The sequence below is a fragment of the Budorcas taxicolor genome, chromosome 15 (genome assembly GCF_023091745.1).
Source record: "Budorcas taxicolor isolate Tak-1 chromosome 15, Takin1.1, whole genome shotgun sequence".
Classification (NCBI taxonomy): domain Eukaryota; kingdom Metazoa; phylum Chordata; class Mammalia; order Artiodactyla; family Bovidae; genus Budorcas; species Budorcas taxicolor.
Window position 1 is genome coordinate 45,109,429 of NC_068924.1, and position 25,794 is coordinate 45,135,222.

The 25,794-nt window shown below is 39.7% G+C and overlaps 1 protein-coding gene and 1 long non-coding RNA gene across 2 annotated transcripts; both read right to left on the reverse strand.

Moving 5' to 3' along the window:
- Positions 1-17: 17 nt before the first annotated feature.
- Positions 18-14,067, reverse strand: ZNF215 (zinc finger protein 215). Its single transcript, XM_052653046.1, has 5 exons — positions 13,462-14,067; positions 5,732-5,820; positions 4,213-4,345; positions 3,577-3,672; positions 18-886 (listed from the first exon to the last, which is right to left on the reverse strand). The coding sequence occupies exons 1-5, from the start codon at positions 13,859-13,861 to the stop codon at positions 18-20; spliced, it is 1,587 nt and encodes a 528-aa protein (XP_052509006.1). The 5' UTR covers positions 13,862-14,067.
- A 1,280-nt stretch (positions 14,068-15,347) lies between these two features.
- Positions 15,348-22,494, reverse strand: LOC128060029 (uncharacterized). Its single transcript, XR_008200647.1, has 3 exons — positions 22,384-22,494; positions 18,330-18,417; positions 15,348-15,485 (listed from the first exon to the last, which is right to left on the reverse strand). It is a non-coding gene; the product is annotated as an uncharacterized LOC128060029 (long non-coding RNA).
- Positions 22,495-25,794: the final 3,300 nt, after the last annotated feature.

A 25,794-nucleotide genomic window follows, 5' to 3' on the forward strand; every position in this document is an offset into this window, starting at 1 on the left:
CTATCACAGGACTTCTCTCAAGTATGAATTTTTTGGTGTTTAAGCAGGTTTGAACTTCTGGTAAAGGTTTTCTTACATTGCTTACATTTGAATGGTTTCTCTCCTGTATGAATCGTTTGATGTCGAGTAAGTGAGGAGCTACGGGTGAAGGATTTTCCACACGTAACACATTCATAGAGATTATTTGGAGAATGGAGTCCTGGATTTTTATTACTGTCTTTATGCGCACTGAGGGCTTTTCCAGACTGATTGCCTCCCCAGGCTTTTGTTGCAGTGTGAAGTTTTTGATGCTTAGTAAGGTTTGAACGTCGGTTGAAGCATCTTCCACATTCACTGCATTTATAGGGTCTCTCTCCTGTGTGAATGATCTGATGTCGAACGAGCGATGAACTGCGGCTGAAGGCCTTTCCACACTGATAACATTTATAGAAATTCAGTACGGTACGACTTTTGGGGAGCTGAATATCTGTACTCAGGCTCAAGGCACTCCCACACTTATATGCTGAATGCTGCTTACCTACTGAGTCTAAATTAAATTCAAAGTTAGTTTTAAGTTGATCACACTTTGGGGAATCCTTTCTCATAGGAATTCCCTGTTGTGTATCAAAAATTGACTTAACTGACTTAACATCAGAGCTTACTTTATTTTCACTGCATTCAAAGTCTCCCTCCTTAGTGTAGACTATATTAGGAATGAAAACTTCTTGTGGCAAATTTATGTCCCAGGGTTCCTGATTCCTATATAACCAGTCATCACTGTTCCGGGCATCTATAGGAAAATGTCCACCTTCAGTCAGTCTTGTCATAATCACTGCACGGGATGATTCTTCTCCAGAAATTCTCTGTTTGGGGACTAATTCCTGATTTTCTGAAATTCTCTCTCTGTCTAAAAATAAATAAAAAATGCCATGAACTGGAGGGAAAAATTGCTTAATTAGCAAAGGAATGCTAAGCCACATAAGGGTATATCTTATGGATCTTTAAATACAGAATTACAATGTGAGGTGGGGTTAGAAAACAAGGATTATAGAAGAAATAAATGAGATAAAAATATTAAAAAGAGGATGAGGAGATCACAAAACATGAGGAGAGCTATTTAGGAATACTAAGGAGAATACACAGAACTTGACAGAATATCAGTATATATACAGAGATGGCATGGCATATCACATTTCAAGCCATCACTGGTTCATAACTAGTCTGTGAGAGTTATACCTAATCTTGCTTTCTCCAGTAATTTGTCTCTTTTAACCCAAGCTGTTTCAAATAATACGCCCTTCTAAAATACCAATTTAATCATTTCTTTAGGAACATGTCTAAATTTATAGGCCCCGTACCTTAAAGCAAACCTGCAATCATAATGCCCCTATTATCCTTACAGCAGCAATTATTCCCTGTATTTAAAAGAGACAGAAAGAACTGAAATATATAATAGCATGGAAACTATTCTTATTCTGGGTGCAAAAATCACTCCTGATTCTAAAAATGCTCAGACATTTTTCTATGTGTTTCTTAGGACTCAAAACTTTACCTGATTCAGGCTAGGTTTTTCTCTTTCCACCTCTCTTTAGTTTCTCTATTTCTTCTGATAAAGTTTCACTTCCTTTCTCAAAATTCCTTTTTCACTTAATTTCTGTGTGTATATATATACCCAGTAAACTGTGCATTCTAGCATTTCTTTAAAAATTAAATTTAAATGACCTTTCTTTCTCTTTTTCCACATAATTTCAGATATGTCTAACATTGTTATCTTCCATGATTTATCAGTAGCTAAGATCTTCAGCTTTGCAGTTTCACACAGTTTCTAGGACATCTCCACTTGACTATCCCTACTCTCTTCCAAAACTCAACAAATGAGAGACCATCTCCCTCCATGTGGAAACAGCTTCCCTTGACATCCTCATTTTTGTTTAATGAGTCATTGGTCTTTTAACATTTACACTGGAGTTTATAAAGAAAACTTGAATAACCACGGCTCTTCATCTCTCACATCTAATCTGTCCTTAGGTAATACTGTTTTACTTGATGAAATGACTTTTACCTCAAAGCAGCTCCCACTGATACATCCAACTTTGTCAAGTATATATCAGTTCAGCCTCCTTTAGTCTAATTTCTAGGAGAAATCATTTGTCTATACAATGCCCATGCTAGAAAGTAGACTATTAAATCAGTGTCCTAGGGTGGAGCCTAGGCATATACTGGGAATACTGACTGCAGTTTTCCTGTCCCTACCTCACCAGTGTATGTTGGATGTGTGGGAGCAGATAACTTGTTCCTTGAAGTCACAGGTTTTCAGAGCAAGAGGAATCTCTTCCAAACCTGGACTTAATTTACAAAATGAGTTTCTGGACTTCAAACTTGATGCCATAATGAGATGACATCTGGGGAGAGAGTAAATGTAATTAACGAGGAAAATGAAGTCAACTTGTGGTCAGAGGACAAACTACAGCAGATCAAAATTATGGCACATTCTCTGATATGCTCTTCATAGAGAAGTGCAGTGTTTTTTAGTGTTTTTTTTTTCTTCCCCAGGAATTTGGGCTGATTCTGTCCCTGCTTAGCCAACAGAATGTAGCAGAAGTGATACTAGGCTACTTCTGGGCCTAGCCTTTAGAAGACTGACAGCTTCCAATTCCTCTCAGGATGTTTCCTCTCAGAGTATGGCTGCTGTGCTGTGAGGAGTCCTTGCCTCAGGAGGCCAGGTACAGGTATTCTGGTCCACAGGACCAGCAAAATTCCCATGACAGCCTGCATCAACCTCCGGTTATGTGATGAGTCATCTTGGCCATTCCAGCCCAGTCAAGTGGCCAGAACACTGCATCCTCAGCCAATATCATATGAAATCTAAGAATTCCTAAGTCAACTCACAAAATTGTGAGAATTACTAAGATAATTGTTTTAAGTCACTAAGTTTTAGAATGATCTGTAAGAAGTAATAGATGATCAAAACCATAATTGTTCTAGCAGGATTTACTGAACAGCAAAATTCCTGGTTGTATTTCCCTAATAAGTCTATGTTCTCTTTACATTTGTACAACTCATTTTTCACGTAACTTCTTTACTTCTATTTTAAAAAATCGCTCTAATGTATTTTGTTATTTTCAAGTCACTTAGTTCTAAGATATAGAAAACCTACTAATCTATTTATTTTATATCTGGCCATCTTACAAAATCCTTAACAGATATAATAATTTTGATACTGAGGATATATTTTGATATATAGACATGCCTAACTGCATCACTTTTCAGTACACCAGAAACTAACACAACACTGTAAATCAACTACACATCAATTAAAAAAAAATAAGGAGTCTGTGTTTCTAATCCACACCACTGTTTTGCCTGTTCACATAAGGAAAAAAAAAAGTCTGTGAATGAAAAGCAATGACTTTTTCTTCAAAGTTTAGCTGGTTTGTTGTCACCTCCTGACTATCAACTTAAACCCAACTCAAACTGGGTCATACATTATCTGTGTATTTAATGAACAGAAACCCAACTCAAACTGGGTCATACATTATCTGTGTATTTAATGAACAGAAGCTTCTTACAAATGCCTCAGATCTGCCTGATTCTTACCAAAAACAGCTGTTCTTTGGATTTCTTGCTCCATTATCCAACTTTCTTTCTTACTCTCCAACTTGGAGGTCTCAACTGGTTTGGAAAGTAGATGCTCTTTTCATGGGGAAAAGGAAACAAAGACATTTCAGACATTTTTAGAGAGAAGAGAACTCAATCCCAAAGTAGTAGTCTCTGAGCTGCTAAAAGACAAGGCCAGTGAACCTGTGTATTTCTAGCTCTACATCAGAAAGGACTTTCAATCACATTCAGCAAGAACATCTGCTATTGTTCCCAAGTTACTAGAAAATCTAAACCCAAACTCAAATGCCCTCAACCACTTCAGCAGTCCTAGTTTTTAACAGAAGATGAAGAGACTACTGGGCTTCCCAGGTGGCGCTAGTGGTAAAGAAGCCACCCAACAATGCAGGAGACATAAGAGATGAGGCCTGGATCCCTGGGTCAGGAAGATCCCCTGGAGGAGGGCATGGCAACTCACTCCAGTATTCTTGCCTGGAGAATCTCCATGAACAGAAGAGCCTGGCAGGCTACATACAGTCCACAGGGTTCCAAAGAGTTGGACATGACTGAAGCGACTGAGCACGCACGCATGAAGAGACTACGAAAGGGCAGATGAGGTAAATACACAGATATCACCTTTATGCAGTGCATTCAGGTTCCTATAGTTCTCCAGCATCACATGCCTGTACAGGTTCTTTACAGCAGGGTCCAGTTGCCCCCACTCTTCTTTGCTGAATTCCACAACCACATCTTCGAATTTCACTGGTTCCTAAAACATTAAGTTCCTATTTAATTAAAGGTCTCCAAAATATTAGTATTACAAGAGAAGAAATGAATTTGGAAAGAATAGGGTAGGTAGTCAGAATATACAAAAATAATTGATAGGACAGTGTTGGCAGTTCTAAGTGGTAAAAAATCAAGTTACGTGAGGGCCCTATCAACTTGGTACTCTGTGAGGGCTGCAAAAGGAAAATGAAGGGCCGTCCTAATTCTAGATGAGCTTATATTTTAATTGAAGAGTAAAAACAGTTGGAATAACTGTGGAACAAAAAATTAGAGTACAAATAACTTACACAAAGAGTTCAGAACAGGAAGAGTTTAAGGTAGAATGTGGGAAATTTGTAATGAAGATGTAGGCTCCGCTAGCAGAAGAGGGAGCATCTCTAATTGGGAAATGCAACCTTTTAATGCCTCATCCTTCAGGTTTCAGAGCCCAATGTCACTCTGTTAAATACATTTTTTTTCCCCTCTCTGATTACCCAACAAAGTAGCCTTCTTCCTAATCAGTCTACTGGGTTATGTTTATTTTTCTCTGTAATAATTATTACTCTCTGCAATTATTTTATTTGCTTGTATTTGTCTGTCTACTTCTACTAGAATATAATCTCCACAATGGCAGGTGTTTGCTTTACCGTCATATTCCCAGCCCTTAGAAATGTTAGGCACTGCAAAAATACTTCAGGCCCTCATCCCACTAGTTGTTGCACTTCTCTGTTCAGCACTCTTAACCTTGTCCTTCTAGGCACCACCACTCACACTGAAATACAAATCACACAAACCCTCCTCTGCCCCAGAGCCAGTCTTTGTGAATAAGTTGTCTACGTGTGTTTGGCCTACTTCCTCACTTTTCCTCTCCTCAACCCTCAGCAATCTGGCTTCTGTTCCCATGCACGCGTATATCTCCTTGACGCTAAGAGAACAGACACTACTCAGCTGTACTTTCCTGAACTTTTGAAGAACTGAAATATGAAATATACTTGAAAATGTTCATCCTTTGCTTTCAAGGTGACATCATATTGACCTGGCTTTCCTCTACAACTTTGGTCCCTTCATTTCAGTATCCTTTGAGGTTTCTTCTGCTCTTGCCTATTAATTGACATTGCTCAGGATTCTGCCCTTGGTTCTCTTCACTTTGAATTCTAAACATTCCCTGGGGAGGCCCTATGCCTACAGTTTCAGTTATCATCTACAATCTTGAGGGCATAGATGCACAGAGAATATACAAAATAAAATATTTTCCAAAAAGTGTATCATCAGCTAAAATGGGTCCAGTGTCCTGTGGGAGAATAACAGTCATGCCCTTATGTTTGGCAAAAGTTCAAAGACCAAAAAGAAAAGGCAGGATGTTTCAATAAAGACTGGAATCCTAATTTACCTGGGATTTGCCTGTTATTAAGTCAGCTTCCATTTTCTCTTTCCTGAAGCTCCCTTTCTGATGTAGGACAGAATCCTTGCAGGTTATACCTGAAGATGAAGAAAACATTAGGGAGAAACATTTTTCCCCAGAGGAACTTCTAATAATTACAGCAGTTTCACCATGCGACTTGAGAAGCTTGAAAAAAATGTCAAGTTCTACCAGCAACCAGAATCTCCAGGGGTGGGGCCCAGATTTTTATTTCTTTATTATTGTTCTTATTTACTTTTTGACTGCACCATGCAGCATGCAGGATCTTAGTTCACTGAACCAGGGATGGAAACCACAACCTCTGCAGTAGAAGTGAGGATTCTAAACCACTGGACCACTAGGGAAGTCCCAGATCTTAGAGTTTTAAAAAGGTCTAAAAGTGATTCTGATATTCTACCAGGGGTGGAGAACTACTAGATCATAGAGAAGAGGGAAAATAATACTTTGATGCCTCATCTGTGATTATAGCAGATCAAAAAAAATAATAACTTTAATCTTGTCAAAACTAAATCCTAATTAAGGCTTAGCCACCACAGGCTGTAATTCTACTGGGAGCTAATAATATTTTATCTAACCAATCACTTCCTCAAAGACATTGGGGATTACTCTGTGCAAGGATTCTTTTCCTCTAAGTTGCTTTGTGTATACTACACACAGACTTACTGACTCTTCTATGACATAAAAATCTTTGTGGCAACCAATTCTGTTCTCCAGCCCTTTGGTGAGACATATATGTATCAGTTCAGTTCAGCCGCTCAGTCGTGTCCGACTCTTTGCGACCCCATGAATTGCAGCACGCCAGGCCTCCTTGTCCATCACCAACTCCCGGAGTTCACTCAGACTCACGTCCATTGAGTCAGTGATGCCATCCATACCCAAGGGCTAGTTTCTAATGTTACTCCAAGATTCATTAGTTACACCACTAACCTTCAAATGTGAGACTATGGACCAATACTGGTCTGTATTTCACCCTTATTGATTCCGGGTGAAATAAGAAAAAACAAAAACAATGCAAGAAATATTTATGAGACCACTTTGTAAATAAAGGCAAAATTGAGGGAGAAACCCCCCAAATTTCAGCAACATGCCATTTGAATGTTGCCAATAAAATTATAGTCTGTTAACTTTATTCAGGCCTATAACACTTTGTGAGACCTCGGTCACATAATTCCTCGGACAGTGACTAGTCCATGTTTTTTTTTGTTTGTTTAAATTTTCATTTTTACTTTACTTTACATTACTGTATTGGTTTTGCCATACATTGACATGAATCCACTACGGGTGTACATGAGTTCCCAAACATGAACCCCCCTCCCACCTTCCACCCCATATCATCTCTCTGGATCATCCCCATGCACCAGCCCCAAGCATCCTGTATCCTGCATCGAACATAGACTGGCGATTCGTTTCTTACATGATAGTATACATGTTTCAATGCCATTCTCCCAAATCATCCCACCTTCTCCCTCTCCCCGAGTCCAAAAGTCCACTCTACCCATCTGTGTTTCTTTTGCTGTCCCGCACACAGGGTCATCATTACCATCTTTCCAAATTCCATATATATGTTAGTATACTGTATTGGTGTTTTTCCCTCTGGCTTACTTCACTCTGTATAATCGGCTCCAGTTTCATCCATCTCATCAGAACTGATTCAAATGTATTCTTTTTAATGGCTGCGTAATACTCCATTGTGTATACGTACCACAGCTTTCTTATCCATTCATCTGCTGATGGACATCTGGGTTATTTCCATGTCCTGGCTATTTTAAACAGCGCTGCGATGAACATTGGGGTACACGTGTCTCCTTCAATTCTGGTTTCCTCAGTGTGTATGCCCAACAGTGGGACTGCTGGGTCATAAGGTAGTTCTATTTGCAATTTTTTAAGGAATCTCCACACTGTTTTCCATAGTGGCTGTACTAGCCTGCATTCCCACCAACAGTGTAAGAGGGTTCCCCTCTCTCCACACCCTCTCCAGCATTTATTGCTTGTAGACTTTTGGATCGCAGCCATTCTGACTGGTAAGAAGTGGTACTTCATTGTTGTCTTGATTTGCATTTCTCTAATAATGAGTGATGCTGAACATCTTTTCATGTGTTTGTTAGCCATCCGTATGTCTTCTTTGGAGAAATGTCTATTTAGTTCTTTGGCCCATTTTTTGATTGGGTCATTTATTTTTCTGGAATTGAGCTCCAGGAGTTGCTTGTATATTTTTGAGATTAGTTGTTTGTCAGTTGCTTCATTTGCTATTATTTTCTCCCATTCAGAACGCTGTCTTTTCACCTTGCTTCTATTTTCATTTGTTGTGCAGAAGCTTTTAATTTTAATTAGATCCCATTTGTTTATTTTTGCTTTTATTTCCAGTTTTCTGGGAGGTGGATCATAGAGGATCCTGCTGTGATTTATGTCGGAGAGTGTTTTGCCTATGTTCTCCTCTAGGAGTTTTATAGTTTCTGGTCTTACATTTAGATCTTTAATCCATTTTGAGTTTATTTTTGTGTGTGGTGTTAGAAAGTGATCTAGTTTCATTCTTTTACAAGTGGTTGACTAGTTTTCCCAGCACCACTTGTTAAAGAGATTGTCTTTACTCCATTGTATATTCTTGCCTCCTTTGTCAAAGATAAGGTGTCCATAGGTGTGTGAATTTATCTCTGGGCTTTCTATTTTGTTCCATTGATCTATATTTCTGTCTTTGTCCCAGTACCATACTGTCTTGATGACTGTGGCTTTGTAGTAGAGCCTGAAGTCAGGCAGGTTGATTCCTCCAGTTCCATTCTTCTTCCTCAAGATTGCTTTGGCTATTCGAGGTTTTTTGTATTTCCATACAAATCTTGAAATTATTTGTTCTAGTTCTGTGAAAAATATCGCTGGTAGCTTGATAGGGATTGCATTCAATCTGTATACTCATTTTCACTATATTGATTCTTCTGATCCATGAACATGGTATATTTCTCCATCTATTAGTGTCCTCTTTGATTTCTTTCATTAGTATTTTATAGTTTTCTATATATAGGTCTTTAGTTTCTTTAGGTAGGTATATTCCTAAGTATTTTATTCTTTTTGTTGCAATGGTGAATGGAATTGTTTCCTTCTTTTTCTACTTTCTCATTATTATTGTATAGGAATGCAAAGGGATTTCTGTGTGTTGATTTTATATCCTGCAACTTCACTATATTCATTGATTAGCTCTAGTAATTTTCTGGTGGAGTCTTTAGGGTTTTCTATGTAGATGATCATGTCATCTGCAAACAGTGAGAGTTTTACTTCTTCTTTTCCAATTTGGATTCCGTTTATTTCTTTTTCTGGTCTGATTGCTGTGGCCAAAACTTCCAGAACTATGCTGAATAGTAGCGGTGAAAGTGGGCACCCTTGTCTTGTTCCTGACTTTAGGGGAAATGCTTTCAATTGTTCACCATTGAGGATAATGTTTGCTGTGGGTTTGTCATATATAGCTTTTATTATGTTGAGGTTTTTTTAGTCTTGTCATTCTTGGAAATATGCAAGCTATATCTTGAAAAGATGCAAAAGCCTTAAATCAACCATCCTCCATTTTATCACTCTCACTGAGTACTGCTTCCTTTCCTTTTCCCCCCTGACCTCCTTTCTAAACCTTTACAATTGTGTTCTCTGAAACTCTCATGCCATTCAAAGAAAAAATTCATAAATTGATGCATTCTCAAGCTGTTTCTATGTTCTTTCTCCCTTTTAATTTAAAATGGATCTTGCCCACCAAAGTCACCTCCTCTCATTCTCCACTACTATGGTCTTGGTAACTTACTTATGGTCTAAGCAACTGCTTAGATATAGTCATACTTTCTCCATCCCCACTTCCTCAAAAAGATTTTTTACTTGCTTGACATTTTTAAAATTCAGTTGTTATAGATGGGTTCAGAATCAGTTTGGGTTGTTTTGGAAAATTTTCTATTTCATCTAAGTTTTCACAGTGTCCTTTGATTTATGCAACTTTAATAATAATCTCCCTACCTTTATTCCCAATCTCAGTGATTTTAGTCTTTTTTTTTTTCTTGATCATTGTAGCTAAACTTTTATCAATATTGCTAATCTTCAACTTTTAAAAAATTTTATAAAGCCTATATTCTTTGTTTTCTGTGTCCACTTAAGTGTGTTTCATCAGCTTATTGGTTAGCTTGCAATTCCACAGAGATTCCCTTAAATGCTTGAAACAGGGAGAGGAAGCCTGATGGACAAGGAAGCCTGGTGTGTTGCAGTCCATGAGGTTGCAAAGAATCAGATATGACTGAGCGACTGAACTGAACTACGGAGGGGGGAAAACACTCAAAACCATTCCCTAGCCTTTGTAGATGGCCTGTCCGTATAGGGAATGCCTTCAACACTTAGCCAGATAGTTATCACCTCTGCTTGAGCAGAGCCTGAAGACTGGACAGAGGTGAGAATCAGGGAAGCCTCAGGTCTTTCAGAACACATACTCAGCCTCCTAGATCTCTAAGAATTTGTAGGAGCTTTCAAATTCTTTACTCCCTAAAGCAGGTTTCCTCCCAATCTTTTTGTTTGGTTTATGTTTGTCCCAACTATTTATTTGCTGTTCCAGGTGGCAGTAGCTAATACAGTTTTCATTAAATGTTTTCAACAAATGCTAGCCAGTAGCCTCTCAGCCCTGAGAGATCTGTGTATGCTAAGTCACTCAGTCCTGTCCAACTCTTTGCAACCCCATGGACTATAGCCCGCCAGGCTCCTCTGTCCATGGGATTCTCCAGGCAAGAATCCTGGAGTGGGTTGCCATTTCCTCCTCCAGGGGATCTTCCCAACCCAGGGATCGAACCCAGGTCTCCTGCATTGCAGGTGGATTCTTTACTGTCTGAACCACTATGGAAGCCCTCCTGAGAGATCTAAATTAAGTAAAAATAAAGGCAAACCCTTTAAGTGGATTTTTCAGGGATCCACAACATGTTAAAAGAAACCAAAAGCCTTTCCCAGTCCTGTATTACCCTGCAACCTCTCATTTCCTTCCCAACTAAACTTCTCAGGAATAGTCTATAATCATTATCACACTCTCGCCTCATATTTCATATTTTTTTTTACCCATGTGATAGGCAGAATAATAGGCCCCTTGAGATATTCATGCCCAAACCCTTGGATAGTATGGCAAAAGGGATTCTGTAACATTAAAGATCTTTGAGATGAAGAAATGATTCTGGATTATCTGGGTGGTCTCAATCAAATCACATAGTTCTTGAAAAGCAGAGAACCTTTCCCAGCTGTGGTCAGTGACACAGAGAAAGTGAAAGAATGAGTGTGAGCAACTGCATGTGTGCCAGCACACACTGTGACAACAGAATGGAGTGTCAGAGAGATGGCAGTGTGTAAAGGACCCAGTTCACCATGGCCAGTTTGAAGATGGGGGAAGGGGCGCAGGAGACTCAAAAACAAAGAACTGCTGAAGCCTTGATTTTAGCCCAGACAGACCCATGCTGGACCACTGATCTAACCAACAATTTCAATCAATTATTTTCAGTACTCATTTTTATAAGACTTTTTTTGTTGTTGCAACAGTGTTCACCACCCCTTCTTTCAGATTTCTTCTTTCTTAGCTCAAGACACCAATCTTGCCTGGTTCTTTGACTCTATGGATTACTCCTTTCTAGCCTGCAGACCTTATTTTGAGTTTTCTTCTTTTTCTCAGTCCTTGATTTTTACTTTTTAGATAAAGACTAAATATAACTCCAACACCTATATCATCACTGTTTCTAATTAATAATTCTTAGTCAAATATCCAGTCAATTGCCTCAACTGTTTGTTATAAGGTCCACACATTCACATGATCAGTTACATATCTTTCATGTTTCTTTTAATCTCTAAATCCCTCTTCCATGCCCCTCCCTACTTCCTTAGAATTTTGTTCTAGAAACTGGATTGTCTTGCAGTTTCTGACAAATTAGATTTTACTAACGGCATTCCCATGGTATAGTTTAACACGTTCCTCTATCCTAGATCTGTTTTCTTTAATGGTAGTTAAAGCTATGTGTGTGTGCTCAGCCATGTCCGACTCTGCGATCCCATGGAATGTAGCCCACCAGGCTCCTCTGTCCATGAGATTTTACAGGCAAGAATACTGGAGTGGGTTGCCATTTCTTCCTGCAGGGAGTTATATCTATACCAGCTCTTAAATACTGGGTCTTCCTAAGAATCTGTATTTCTTCTACTCCCATTCATACCTATAAGTTCATGTATTTTTCCTTCTTGATTTTAGTGCAGAAAGACCCACTAACTTACAGACATGTAGGGCTATAATTCATATTGTTTTAAGTAATAAAATTAATGGTAACCTGTTATAGCAGCAACAAAAACTACTAAACTTCTACTAAAATGGCTTCAGCATTAAAGCCAAATTGTTCATTACATATTAGATGGTTCATTGTGGCTGTTGCACAAAGACCTCAAATTCAATGTGTCACATAATTAATATATCAATCTCTCCTCCAACAAAATCTGTTATTTAACACCCCATTCATGCAAGCCTGAACATTTATCCCATTCACAGATAATATGTAAATCCTTTAGGTTCAATCTCCTGTTTTCCCAATGCTTCCTCATCTCTAACACCTGACTACTACACTAGCTCCTAACTGGTTTTCCTATTTTCAGAGCTCGCAGTGCTATCCTTTATTGCAGATATTGATAAACTTTTCCTATAAAGACCCAGATTTAAATATTTTATTCAGGCTTTCCAGGCCATATAGTCTCTGCTATAACCAATCAACTCCAGCCATAGCAGGAAAGTAGCTATAGACAAAATGTAAACAAATGGGATGTACCTGTGTTCCAATAAAAATTTATTTCCAAAAATAGTTGGCCTGTGGTCATGGTCTACTGACCCCTGTTCTACAATGAAACCAACAGAGTATTTTTGAAAGGCAAATCAAATTATTTTACTCCCCTACTCAATCTCTGAGGTCTCAGTTCAGCCTTCCTAGTATAGTCAAGTTCTTTATGATCTGGCCCTTGACACCACTCCAGTTCGGAAAAAGTTACTATGCTAAGTGAAATAAGTCAGACAGAGGAAGACAAATACTCTATGATATCACTTACATGTGGAATCTAAAAAATACAACAAACTACTGGATATAACAAAAGAGAAACAGACTCATAGACTAGTGGTTACCAGCAGGAAGAGGGAATAGGGGAGTAAAAGGGTAGAGAATGAATAGGTAAAAACTATTATGTATAAAATAAGCTACAATGATATATTATACAACAGAAGGAATATAGCCAATATTTTATAATGACTATAAATGGAGTATAATCTTGTAAAATTGTGAATCACTATATTGGAAGGACTGATAATAAAGTTGAAGCTCCAATACTTTGGCCACCTGATGCAAAAAGTGAACTCACTGGAAAAGACCCTGATGCTGGGAAAGATTGAGGGCAGGAGGAGAAGGGAGTGAGAATGAGATAGTTGGATGGTAGCATCGACTCAATGCACATGAGTTTGAGCAAACTCCGGGGGACTGTAAAGGTCAGGGGAGCCTGGCATGCTGCAGTCCACAGGGTTGCCAAGAGTCAGACACAACTTAGGGACCAAATAATAACATATCATAAACCTCCAACTTACATAATATTGTACATCAACTATATACAAATAAAAAATTTTTTATAGATAATTTTTCCTCATATGGGAGAGGGTCAACTATTCTACGTCCAATTTTCTATATTCTCACCTTCATCTTCAAGCATATCAATCACATCCTGTATGAGGCTCACCACTTCTTTGCTATTCTTCGGATATTGTAAATTCACCCAAGTCCTGACTTCTTCAGGGAGAATTGTCAGGAACTGCTCCAGCACCAATAGCTCTAGAATCTGCTTCTTGGTATGAATTTCTGGTCTCAGCCACCGAAGACTGAGCTCCCAGAGTTGGCTCAGGGCTTCACGAGGCCCAGACACTTCCAAATACTGGAAATGCCTGAATCGCTGACGAGAGGCCTCACAGTCATCTGTCTCCACGACTGGGATGGTTTCCTGCTGCCAAGACGTATCTGCTCTCAGGACCTCACTTTGTTCATGAGGAGCCAGGTTATGAGGTTTTGAGACAGTCATCAGCTTGCTCAAAAGCTGCATCCTCCTCCACAGAACTCCCACTCAAATTTGTCTTACCAGAAGATTCCAATAATTCTCAGGCTGGGGGTAAGCACTTGTGTACAATGTATATATGCAGTGAGAAAAGTTCCAGGAGCTTTAGACACACAGCCAATATTCAAGTAACTGAGAAACTGAAAAAAAAAAAAAAAAAAAAAAATGAGATCTAGGTCAAAAAGTATATTCCCTTATAATAATTACAAGTTTTCATTTGTTAGGATTCGCTATGAACCAGTGTGCAATGTGCAACAGGGAGGTCTTAGGCTCAACCCAACATTCAAGACTTACAAGTCTACCACACATCATATTTGGCCCCAGCTACTAAGAAGGCTACTAGACAGAAAACAATGCTTGCTAGCAGAGGACTGAGGAACTGGAATTTTTCTTCAGTGGGAGTTCTCACAGAGTATAGCTCAAGTGCAAGGCAAAGTGGCCCATGAGGGTTGGGCAGAAAGCATCTTGACTGAAAGGTTCCTTCCACAGGACCAATATCTAACAACTTTACAAGTGAAACTCTCAGAGCTCCCCAAAAGAACATGCCTGATTACAAGAGTCACTACAGTCAGAGAAGTTCAGATCCAACTTTCCATCAGGTTTACAGCTCTCCCAGTCCAGATGCAGTTAACCATTCAGGAGTCATGTTTATTGTAAGCCACTAGGCTAGTGGTTCTCAGGTGCAATTCTGCCAACAGAGAAAATCTGGCAATGCCTGGAGACAGTTCTGGTTGTCACAAGTGGGGGCTGTTACTGGCATCTAGTGGGTATAGCAGGGAAGCTGCTAAACACCCTGCAGTGCATATTACATCCTCTTATAAAAAATAATTATCTAGCCGCAATGTCAATAATTCTGAAGTTAAGAAACCCTGATATAGTCTATATATAGTAGCTAAGAGTACACACTTTGGAGTTGTAGACATGAGGTTAAATCCAGACTGTACTAGTTACTACATGTATGAACTTGAGCAAATTGTTTAGCCAAAGTCTGAGTTTTCTCAACTGTAAATGAATGTAACAAAATCTGTCTGATTGAATTATAGGGATTAAAAGAACACTCACCTTACTTCTCAGCAGATAGTAAGCATTCAATAGATTATCATATATTATCATACACAACACAGATGTGTCTGCCTATAAGTATACCTTACAATCTGGCCCAAAGTTTATGTATAAAAGTATTTCCTTACCTCATCTACTGGCAATGTCCACCTGAATAGATCAATCAACATTCAAGTAAGGATTAATAAACAAAGTAAGGGAAGGATATTGGAGAAGGCAATGGCACCCACTCCAGTACTCTTGCCTGGAAAATCGCATGGACAGAGGAGCCTGGTAGGCTGCAGTCCACGGGGTCGCGAAGAGTCGGACACGACTGGGCGACTTCACTTTGACTTTTCACTTTCATGCATTGGAGAAGGAAATGGCAACCCACTCCAGTATTCTTGCCTAGAGAATCCCAGGGATGGGGGAGCCTGGTGGGCTGCCGTCTATGGGGTTGCACAGAGTCGGACACGACTGAAGTGACTCAGCAGCAGCAGCAGCAGCAGCAGGGGAAGGATATACGAAGGCCTTTGAAATGACAGTGCGATAGAAAGAAAAATACACAATGCTAGAGAGGAAAAGAAAACATTTTAGAATATGACATTCCACGGGGGTAAAAAAAGGAGTTTGGAAATAAGCAGAATCCATAAGACTAAAGGCATAAGAAACATGCTCCAGTTGATAGTTATTTTCCATGAAGGTAGAAATGAACAATTCTGATACTGATATACACTTGTGCTGGAACTGAATAATAAGTAAATGGAGTGCAGTTTCTGAGAGCCAGGTTTCGCAATGTTTGAGTGGGAGTTTTCAGATAACCAAGGGAAGGAGGCCAAATGATCCATGTGGTAATGAATTAGAGCTGGAGATATCAGTATGAACTTATGTTTAGCCTAATACAGGTAAAGAAGTTACATATAGAAATATTTACAGATATATGAATATATAGGGGTTAGTATACACACATGTATTTCCTGGCTCTGTCAGCAGAGCAGGCGTAGAAGGAACACTTAACCCCCAGATCTTGGTTTCTAAAACCATTCTTCAATAAAAGGAACCAGGGTTCCATGGACAAATGGATGCTTTGAGGACTGGGGTAGTGAAAGGTTGTTGCTGAACGAAAAGACCTGGGGGTTCTTAGCCTCTGGAGAATTCAATCTGGGGCCAGAGACAAGGCTTGATTGCTCAGAGCTTTTGTGTAATAAAGTTTTACTAAAGTCTAAAGGAGATAGAGAAAGCGTCTGACATAGGCATCAGAAGGGGGCAGAAAGAATACCCCCCTGCTAGTCTTCGGCTGGATGTTATAGAAATGACAGTATCATTTCTTATAACTGCTGTAGTCACTAGCAGTCTGTTAATGAAAGAAAGGAATGTCTTAAAACTCAGAATGGCACCAGGCCCCTATCCATAAGATGCATTTTGGGATAATCTTGGCACCGAATGATTCATCCTGGGCCATAAACGATTGACTTGAATCTCGTAGAAGGGCAGATTACCATGCAGACAGTTTCGTTTACATAGATTAGGGGAACAATATCTGAGTATAACATGCTGGTTTGTCAAGTAGGTTCTGAGCCACTAGGCAGAAAGGATTTGAAGACAGAGTCTGGGGTAAATGCATAGTACATTAACATAGCTTAAGAATCAATCAATAAGTGCAGAAGAATACACAAATCTCCCACGAGAAGAATTCCAAATATTTACATACTCAGCCCTCCAGGAGGTAGAGCATAACTCTCCATTGTGTGTGGGCTCTTTGTAGTGATTTCCTTCCAAACGAGTACACTATGGAGAGGGAGAAAAGTGCATTTATAGTGGAGAAAGGGCTTCCCTGGTGGCTCAGACAGTAATGAATCTGCCTGCAATGCAGGCAACCTGTGTTCAATCCCTAGGTCAGAAAAATCCCCTGGAGAAGGGAATAGCTACCCACTCCATTCTCCATTCTTGCCTAGAGAATTCCATGGACAGGAGCCTGGTGGGCTATAGTCTCCAGGGTTGCAAACAATCAGACATGACTGAGCAACTAACACACACACACACACACAGGAGAAACCTCACAAATGCTATTTCAACCAGGTGATGAAGGGTAACATCAGTAGTAGTAAGTCACATCGACAGTATGTTGAGACAATGTGGTGGAAATAGCACTTTTCTCTCTGTGATCTTCCTTCTCTAAACCAATAATTCCAATCTAATCATGAGAAAAATAATCAAATTCTAATAGATGGGCTTCCTTTAAAATACCTGACCTATACTCCTCAAAATTGTAAAAGTCATTAAAGGCAAGTTTGAGAAACTGTTATAGCCAAGGAGCTTAAGGATATAAAACAAATAAAATATAGCATCCTGGCTGGGACCACGGATCAGAAAAAAGATATTAGGTAAAAACTAAAGAAATATGAATAGAGTATAGGCTTCAGTTAATATATCAATATTATTTCATTAATTGAAATATAATTAAATAGTATTTCATTATCCCATTAATTGAAACAGGTGTACAATACTAATTTGTCACTAATAGAGGAAATGGTTTGGGTATATGGAAACTGTACTTTTCTGTAAAGATAAAATTGTTCTAAAACACAATCTTTATGTAAAAAAATAAGACACTTGCCTGATGTCTACAGATTCAAAAGGATGTATTGTAACAAAAGAATTAAAAATCCTGTTGGTAAAACAGGAATGAGATGAAAGTAAGTATCAAAGTAGATTAGCAGACTTAAAATCTTGATTGGAAGCAGTAGAAAGCAGAAGTGACACTTCATCGAACCAATGATATGACAGAAAAGCCTAAAAATGTCTCCTAAAATATGGAGGAAAAGGGAGAAAAAAAAATTATGGTAAAAAATAAAACATGGGAAAAAAATTTCAAATCAAAGTGATCCATGCACATGGCAAAAGGAAAAACAATCAAATGGCACATGAGAACTTTTATGATAAAAATCAACCATTTTCTACCTTACCTTAATTTCTATGTCCAGATTTACTCCGCAGAAGTTTTTTTTTTTTTAAACTGATGAAAGCTTTTATTTTTTCTTTGAGTTATGGGGGATTTCTTTCACTTGACTATGAAGAATTTACTTTTATGAAGAAACAAAAAATGTTTCTACCAGTCACTTTAAATTTATAAACTATTCCTTACTGATGGTTCTCTTCCCATAGCATTGTGCTTGCACAGTTACAGTATCATTTCAAATTTCTCTGAAGATTTTCCTGTTTCCTGAATTCCCTTTGATTCTGTGATCAAGGTTTTTAATCATCATGGTTTTTAGACATCTAGTGTTCCCCAGTTTTCTGCTCATAGTTAAGAATCAAACGTTAGGTTGATTATTCTAGATTGTTATATGAGTTTCTACTTCTGTATCAGTAGACTGGTTTCCTAATGGGTATTTGCCCTGAATGGGATACTTACCAAGGGCTATTGAATATCTTGCCACCTCGCTTATTTAACTTAAACGCAGAGTATATCATGAGAAACGCTGGGCTGGATGAAGCACAAGCTGGAATCAAGATTGACAGGAGAAATATCAATAACCTCAGATATACAGATGACATCGCCCTTATGGCAGAAAATGAAGAAGAACTAAACAGCCTCTTGATGAAAGTGAAAGGGGAGACTGAAAAAGCTGGCTTAAAACTCAACATTCAGAAAACTAAGATCATGGCATCTGTTCCCATCACTTCATGGCAAATAGATGGGGAAGCAATGGAAACAATGACAGACTTTATTTTGGGGGGGCTCCAAAATCACTGCAGATGGTGACTGCAGCCTTGAAATTAAAAGACGCTTGATCCTTGGAAGAAAAGCTATGACCAACACAGGCAGCATATAAAAGAGCAGAGAAATCACTTTGCCAACAAAGATCCATATAGTCAAAGCTATGTTTTTTCCAGTAGTCATGTACAGATGTGAGAGTTGGACCAAAAAGAAGGCTGAGCACCAAAGAATTGATGCTTCCATACTGTGGTGCTGGAGAAGACTCTTGACAGTCCCTTAGACAGCAAGGAGATCCAATCAGTCAATCCTCAAGGAAATCAGTCCTGAATATTCATTAGAATGACTGACGCTGAAGCTGAAACTCCAATACTTTGGCCACCTGATGCAAAGAACTAACTCATTTGAAAAGACCCTGATGCTGGGAAAGATTGAAGGCAGGAGGAGAATGGGACGACAGAGGATGAGATGGTTGTACGGCATCACTGACTCAATGGACATGAGTTTGAGTAAACTGTGGCAGCTGGTGATGGACAGGGAGGCCTGGTGTGCTGCAGTCCATGGGGCTGCAAAGAGTCGGACACAACTGAGTAACTGAACTGAACTGATGTGAATATCAGTGAGACATACACATTGGTAGGCTTTGATTTAGGGTGAGAGGAGGAGTTGGCTGTCAAGCTATGGGCTCCCTACACAACAGAGTGAAAAGGTTTTACTATAAAAAATGTCAACACCAAACGTAAAAGTCTTCGTTATCCTCAGAGGGTTTATTCAATTTATTTAGAAAAGAACCTTATGTGGGAAGAAGGTGCTGGAGCTAAACTGCTTCTCTATGCATGTGAAAAGAGGGCTGGGAGTTTGGGGAGATAACTGGAATAGATGTTTCACATGTAACCCTTCACTCAATCCCTATCTTCTATTTGACATGGCCTGCCTGCTCTGTTGAAACAGTTTAAGATTCACACAGGCAGATGAGTTTCCACCTTCACTATGGTCACCTCCTAGCATATTCTAAGTGGTTGCCTTTGCTAAACTGTTTCTTTAAACCATATTTTCACTGTCTTGTACAAATATTTGAAACCATTTATATACTGATTAAGATCCCCATTAAATGGGGACACAGGGCAAAGTGGATCAACTGAGGAAAGATTCTGAGATCCAACACAAACCTTTTCCAAAACTTTAGGAATGTATGGGTTTATTTAAAAAAAAAAAGTTCCAAGTGCTGAAGAGGTATCACTCACTGAGTTTCAGCAGAATTAACCATGGGCCCCGATACTCTAAGAATTAGTTCACAGATCACACGTTAAAAACAAAAACCATGGGAGCATTAAAAAAAAAAAAGTAGATTTATCAAACAAGAATATCCATTGTAACGATAAATGCACTGAGTAAAAATTTAACTCAATTACATAAAAACTTAAGAGACATCCAAAAGAACTCCAAAGCTTAAAGGGATTATTAAAGAAATAACAAGCAAATTTAAACAACAAAATATGCAGGGATAAACTGAATTAAGATATATACTGAATTGAAAGCTCAAATGAATGAAATTAGACGAGGAAACTTTTTAATGATTGAAGGCACGACTCATGACATTATGACTACTACTTATCTGTATCAAATCCATAACTGAAATATATTTATAGCAAAACTTCCAGACAACAAGAGATGTGATCAATAATAGCACAATATAAATAGGAGACTAAGACAACTTTTTCAGTCCTTAGCAAATAAAGTAAACTAAAATTAACAGCACAGTGGACATGAATATGCTTACTTTGATATATAAAACCAGATAGAATGTAATTTCTATTCAAGCTCTTATGAGAATGCTTTAAAAAGCTGCTACTTATTAAGGTACCAAAACTCTTCAATAAACAAACGGTAAACAAAAGTTGTATAAACCACATTTATTATCAGAATGAAAACTAGCTCTTAACACCATGTAGAAATAGAAAAAACAATTTCAACTACTTTGAAATTTAACTTTTGCTTCTAAAACACAATTCAACTTAATTAAAAACACTTCAAACACCCCACTTTAAATTCTATATAGCACAGCTCAAGTTCTACTGTTAGGAAATAGTGAAGCTTTACATATATTAAACAAGAATGAGATGAACTACACATTCAACTCAAAGAGAGAAAAAGCATCAGAATACACTAGGGATTTTATACATTAAAAATATATTACTCAGTATAAATAATTATAAAGCTACGAGAGCAGGTTAGAGATGTTCAGGAAGATTTCAAAAGAGGAACAGTAGGGATGATAAACGGACCAAGGTACCGCCGTGAGTGCGAATAGCTTAAGTGCTCCGTTTAAGGGAGGAGCAATGGAATAGTCAAGAACTGTTGAAGTTTAAAAAGAAGTTTAAACTCTAAAGTACTAAACAGACACCTTTAAGGACGATGGTGTAACTCAGGATGAAGAGTTAAGGCGCTAAGCCAGCACCTCTGAAGGAAGGGCTCAGTAAGGCGCAGGTGACAGGAAGCCGGAGTTAGATTAAATAGCCAGCTGACACAAGTTCAAATGATTTTACAGCGTCAAGGAACTGGAACAGACGCTAATTATGAGGAATAGGTAGTATCTGTAAGAAGGGTTGTTTTTAATCAAATACGTCATAGGCAGAGCAATACCCCGAGGTAAGGAGAATCTTACCTTAGGAGATTAGCTTGTAAAAAGGAGCATAAAGCAGTGTGTCAATAAGCATCTGAATAAAGAGAATGCTTACCAAAGCCGCTACTTCATTAAGGTACCAAAAAATTCAATAAACAAAAAGTAAATAAAAGTTGTTCAAACCACGTTTATTATCAGAATGAAGACTGGATCTTAACACCAAGTAGAAATAGAAAAAACAATCTCAACTACTTTGAAATTTAACTTTTGCTTCTAAAACACAACTCAAATTAAAAACACTTCCTAACACTGCATTTCAAAATCTATATAGGACAGCTCAAGTTCTACTGTTAGGAAAAGGTGGCTCAGAGGTTAAAGCGTCTGCCTCCAATGCGGGAGACCCAGGTTCGATCCCTGGGTCGGGAAGATCCCCTGGAGAAGGAAATGGTAACCCACTCCAGTATTCTTGCCTGGAGAATCCCATGGACGGAGAAGCCTGGTAGGCTACAGTCCATGGGGTCTCAAAGAGTCGGACACGACTGAGCGACTTCGCTTCGCTTACATATATAAACAAACAAGAATGAAATGAATTACACATTCAACTCAAAGTGAGAAAAATTTAAAAAAAGGGATTTATATATTAAAATGTAATACATCTCTCATTATATTTACTACTAAATATAAAATTACTAAGTTACTTTCAGCGCGTGGCCAGGAATGACAGAAAGCAAGGCAAATTGGAATGAACTTTTCTCCATTTTCTTTTCCAGTTAATCGATCCAATCACACTTGATCTGGAATCACTCCAAAATCAAGCTGCGTAAGATATATTTACCAGGGTAAGCGCCTGGAGACCGCCCGCATCGCAGAATTGAAGGGGAGACAGGGGATCTGGACATGAAACCTAGCCTTGCTGTTTCCCACCCATACCCTGCTTACTTCTCCTCTCCCATGCGCTGACTTCCTTCCACAGCCCAGGCCTCCACCCCTGTCAGGTCCCGCCCTCCTCCAGCGTTTCCAGCAGAAATTGCAGAGCGCAGAGCTGGAATCCGGGCAACTGCAAACAAGGCGAGGAGGCCCGTGCGTTCCGCGTAAATGCCCTCTAGCGGGATTCCCAATTCCACTCACCCGCCTCCTCACTGCCCGCTGAGCCGCGTGATACCTCCAAGTACCGCTCCCAGCCAGCGCTGGGTTCAGTCACACCCAGGAGCCAGTTCAGAGGAGCCAGTTCAGAGGAGCCGCACAAGTCGCCCGCCCGGTCGGGGAAGGGAGCTTGCGTTGGTAAACACTCCAGAACTGAAGTACCATGTATCACACTTGACCCTTACTCGCCGGCGCCGGTTCCGTACCTCTTAAACTCCAGAAGCAGGCCGGCACACCTGCGCATGCTCACCAGGCTCGGCTTGAGCTCCCAGCAGCACCCGCGACCCATTTGTAAAGTTGACAGAGGGTGGGGCCTCTCCCAGACCCGCCCCTTTCCCAGGCCCCCTCCCACTTTGTAGCCTTGAGTCCAACTCTAGAGCCTAGAACCGAGGGCCGCCCTTAGGGTAGGAGGGAAAATGGCTTGTCAAACTTCTGTGGCTTCCTCCAAATACATCTAAAACTGGCTGAAATCTTTCTTACATGTTTTCACTGCTCGTCTCCCCTTTCTCCTGGAATCAAAAAGCAGTCAGGAATTTGTAGATTGTCAAGATACGAGAAGGGGTAGTTTCATGGGCTATGTGTCATGGATATTTGTTTCTTTTAGGCGTCTGATCATTTGAATAACCTTTCTATAATTATAGTCTTCTGTTGAGTGTTGTGGAGAGTTGAAGCCTGTCTCTGTCCATAGAAATTGAATACATCTGATATTAAATGCCTTGGTCTGCATTGGAGTTAGGACTTAATCAATTAGATACACCCAGTCTAGACTGTAAATTAAGAGCTGCTAAGTCGCCTCAGTCATATCCGACTCTGTGTGACCCCAGAGACGGCAGCCCACCAGGCTCCCCCGTCCCTGGGATTCTCCAGGCAAGAACAATGGAGTGGGTTGCAATTTCCTTCTCCAATGCGTGAAAGTGAAAATGAAGTTGCTCAGTCGTGCCCGACCCACAGCGACCCCATGGACTGCAGCCTTCCAGGCTCCTCTGTCCATGGGGTTAAAGCAAGAGCATCAGTTCCTTTGCTTTTTTAAAAACAGACTTTAATTTTTAGGTCAGTTTTAGAGTTAATGAAAAAATGAGAAGCTATAGTACAGCGTACGTGAACTGTGAACTTCCAGATGTTCAAGCTGGATTTAGAAAAGGCAGAGGAACCAGAGATCAGATTGCCAGCATCCGCTGGATCATCGAAAAAGCAAGAGAGTTCCAGAAAATATCTACTTCTGTTTTATTGACTATGCCAAAGCCTTTGACTGTGGAGATTACAATAAACTGTGGAAAATTCTGAAACAGATGGGAATACCAGATCATCTGACCTGCTTTCTGAGAAATCTGTATGCAGGTCAAGAAGCAACAGTTAGAACTGGACATGGAACAACAGACTGGTTCCAAATTGGGAAAGTAATGCATCAAGGCTGTATATTGTCACCCTGCTTATTCAACTTATATGTGGTTCCAAATAGGAAAAGGAGTACGTCAGGGTGTATATTGTCACCCTGCTTATTTAACTTATATGCAGAATATATCATGAGAAACACTGGGCTGGAGGAAGCACAAGCTGGAATCGAGATTGCCGGGAGAAATACCAATAACCTCAGATAAGCAGATGACACCACCCTTATGGCAGAAAGTGAAGAGGAACTCAAAACCCTCTTGATGAAAGTGAAAGAGGAGAGTGAAAAAGTTGGCTTAAAACTCAACATTCAGAAAACTAAGATCATTCCATCACTTCATGGGAAATCAATGGGGAAACAGTGGAAACAGTGTCAGACTTTATATTTTTGGGCTCCAAAATCAATGCAGATAGTGACTGCAGCTGGAGAAGGCAATGGCACCCCACTCTTGTACTCTTGCCTGGAGAATCCTAGGGACGGGGAGCCTGGTGGTGGGCTGCCATCTATGGGGTCGCACAACTGAAGTGACTTAGCAGCAGCAGCAGTGACTGCAGCCATGAAATTAAAAGATGCTTAGTCCTTGGAAGGAAAGTTACGACCAGCCTAGACAGCATATTAAAAAGCAGAGACATTACTTTGCCAACACAGGTCCGTCTAGTCAAGGCTATAGTTTTACAGTGGTCATGTATGGATATAAGAGTTGGAGTATAAAGAAAGCTGAGTGCTGAAGAATTCATGCTTTTGAACTGTGGTGTTGGAGAAGACTCTTGAGAGTCCCTTGGACAGCAAGGAGATCCAACCAGTCCATCCTAGAGGAAATCAGTTCTGAATATTCATTGGAAGGACTGATGCTGAAGCTGAAACTCCAATACTTGGGCCACTTGATGTGAAGAACTGACTCATTTGAAAAGACCCTGGTGCTGGGAATGATTGAACATGGGAGGAGAAGAGGATGACCGAGGATGAAATGGTTGGATGGCATCACCGACTCGATGGACATGAATTTGAGTAGGCTCTGGGAGTTGGTGATGGACAGGGAAGCCTGGCATGCTACACAGTCCATGGGGTCCCAGAGTTGGATGTGACTGAGCGACTGAACTGAGCTGGTAGTACAACGAATTCCCAGATACCTCCCCATAAACTTTTCCCATTATTGACCTTGTTTTTGTTCAGTTGCTTAGTTGTGTCTGACTGTTTGTGACCCATGGACTTCAGCAGCATGCCAGGCTATCCTGGTTTTCACTATCTCCCAGAGTTTGCTCAAACTCATGTCCATTGAGTCAGTGATGCCATCCAACCATCTCATCCTCCTTCACCCCTTTCTCCCCCTGCCCTCAATCTTTCCCAGCCATCAGGGTCTTTTCCAATGAATTGGCCCTTCACATCAAGTGGCCAAATTATTGGAGCTTCAACTTCAGCAATAGTCCTTATGAATATTCAGGTCTGATTTCCTTGCAGATTGACTGGTTGGATCTCCTTGCTGTCCAAGGGACTCTCAAGAGTCTTCTCTAGCACCGCAGTATGGAAGCATCAATTTTTTGGTGCTCAGCCTTCTTTATGGTCCAACTCTCACATCCGTACATGACTGCTGGAAAAAAACATTACTTTAACTGTATGGATCTTTGTCAGCAAAGTGATGTCTCTGCTTTTCTATATGCTTTCTAGGTTTGTCATAGCGTTTCTTCCAAGGATCAAGAGTCTTTTAATTTCATGGCTTCAGTCACTATCCGCAGTCCATTGTTATTATTTACATTATTATGGCACATCTACTATAATTAAGAATATAAGAATGATACCTTATTATTAACTAAACTTTACACTTTGCTTGGATTTCCTTTTGTTTTTATCCTTATTTTCTGATCCAGGATTCTACTCAGGATACCATGTTACATTAAGTTGTCATGTCTCCTTGGGCTCCTCCTGGCTGTTACAGTTTTTCAGATTTGTTTTTGAGGGCGTTTAAAGTTTTGAGGAGTAAAGGTTATACATTTTACAGGAAGCCCATG

Coding starts and splice junctions, on each gene's coding strand:
- ZNF215 (XM_052653046.1), bottom strand. CDS start 13,861: ATGCAGCTTTTGAGCAAGCTGATGACTGTCTCAAAACCTCATAACCTG. Junction 3,673..4,212: donor CCTGAATGCACTGCATAAAG/GTGATATCTGTG, acceptor CCCCATGAAAAG/AGCATCTACTTTCCAAACCA. Junction 887..3,576: donor CCAAAGAACAGCTGTTTTTG/GTAAGAATCAGG, acceptor ATTTATTTTTAG/ACAGAGAGAGAATTTCAGAA.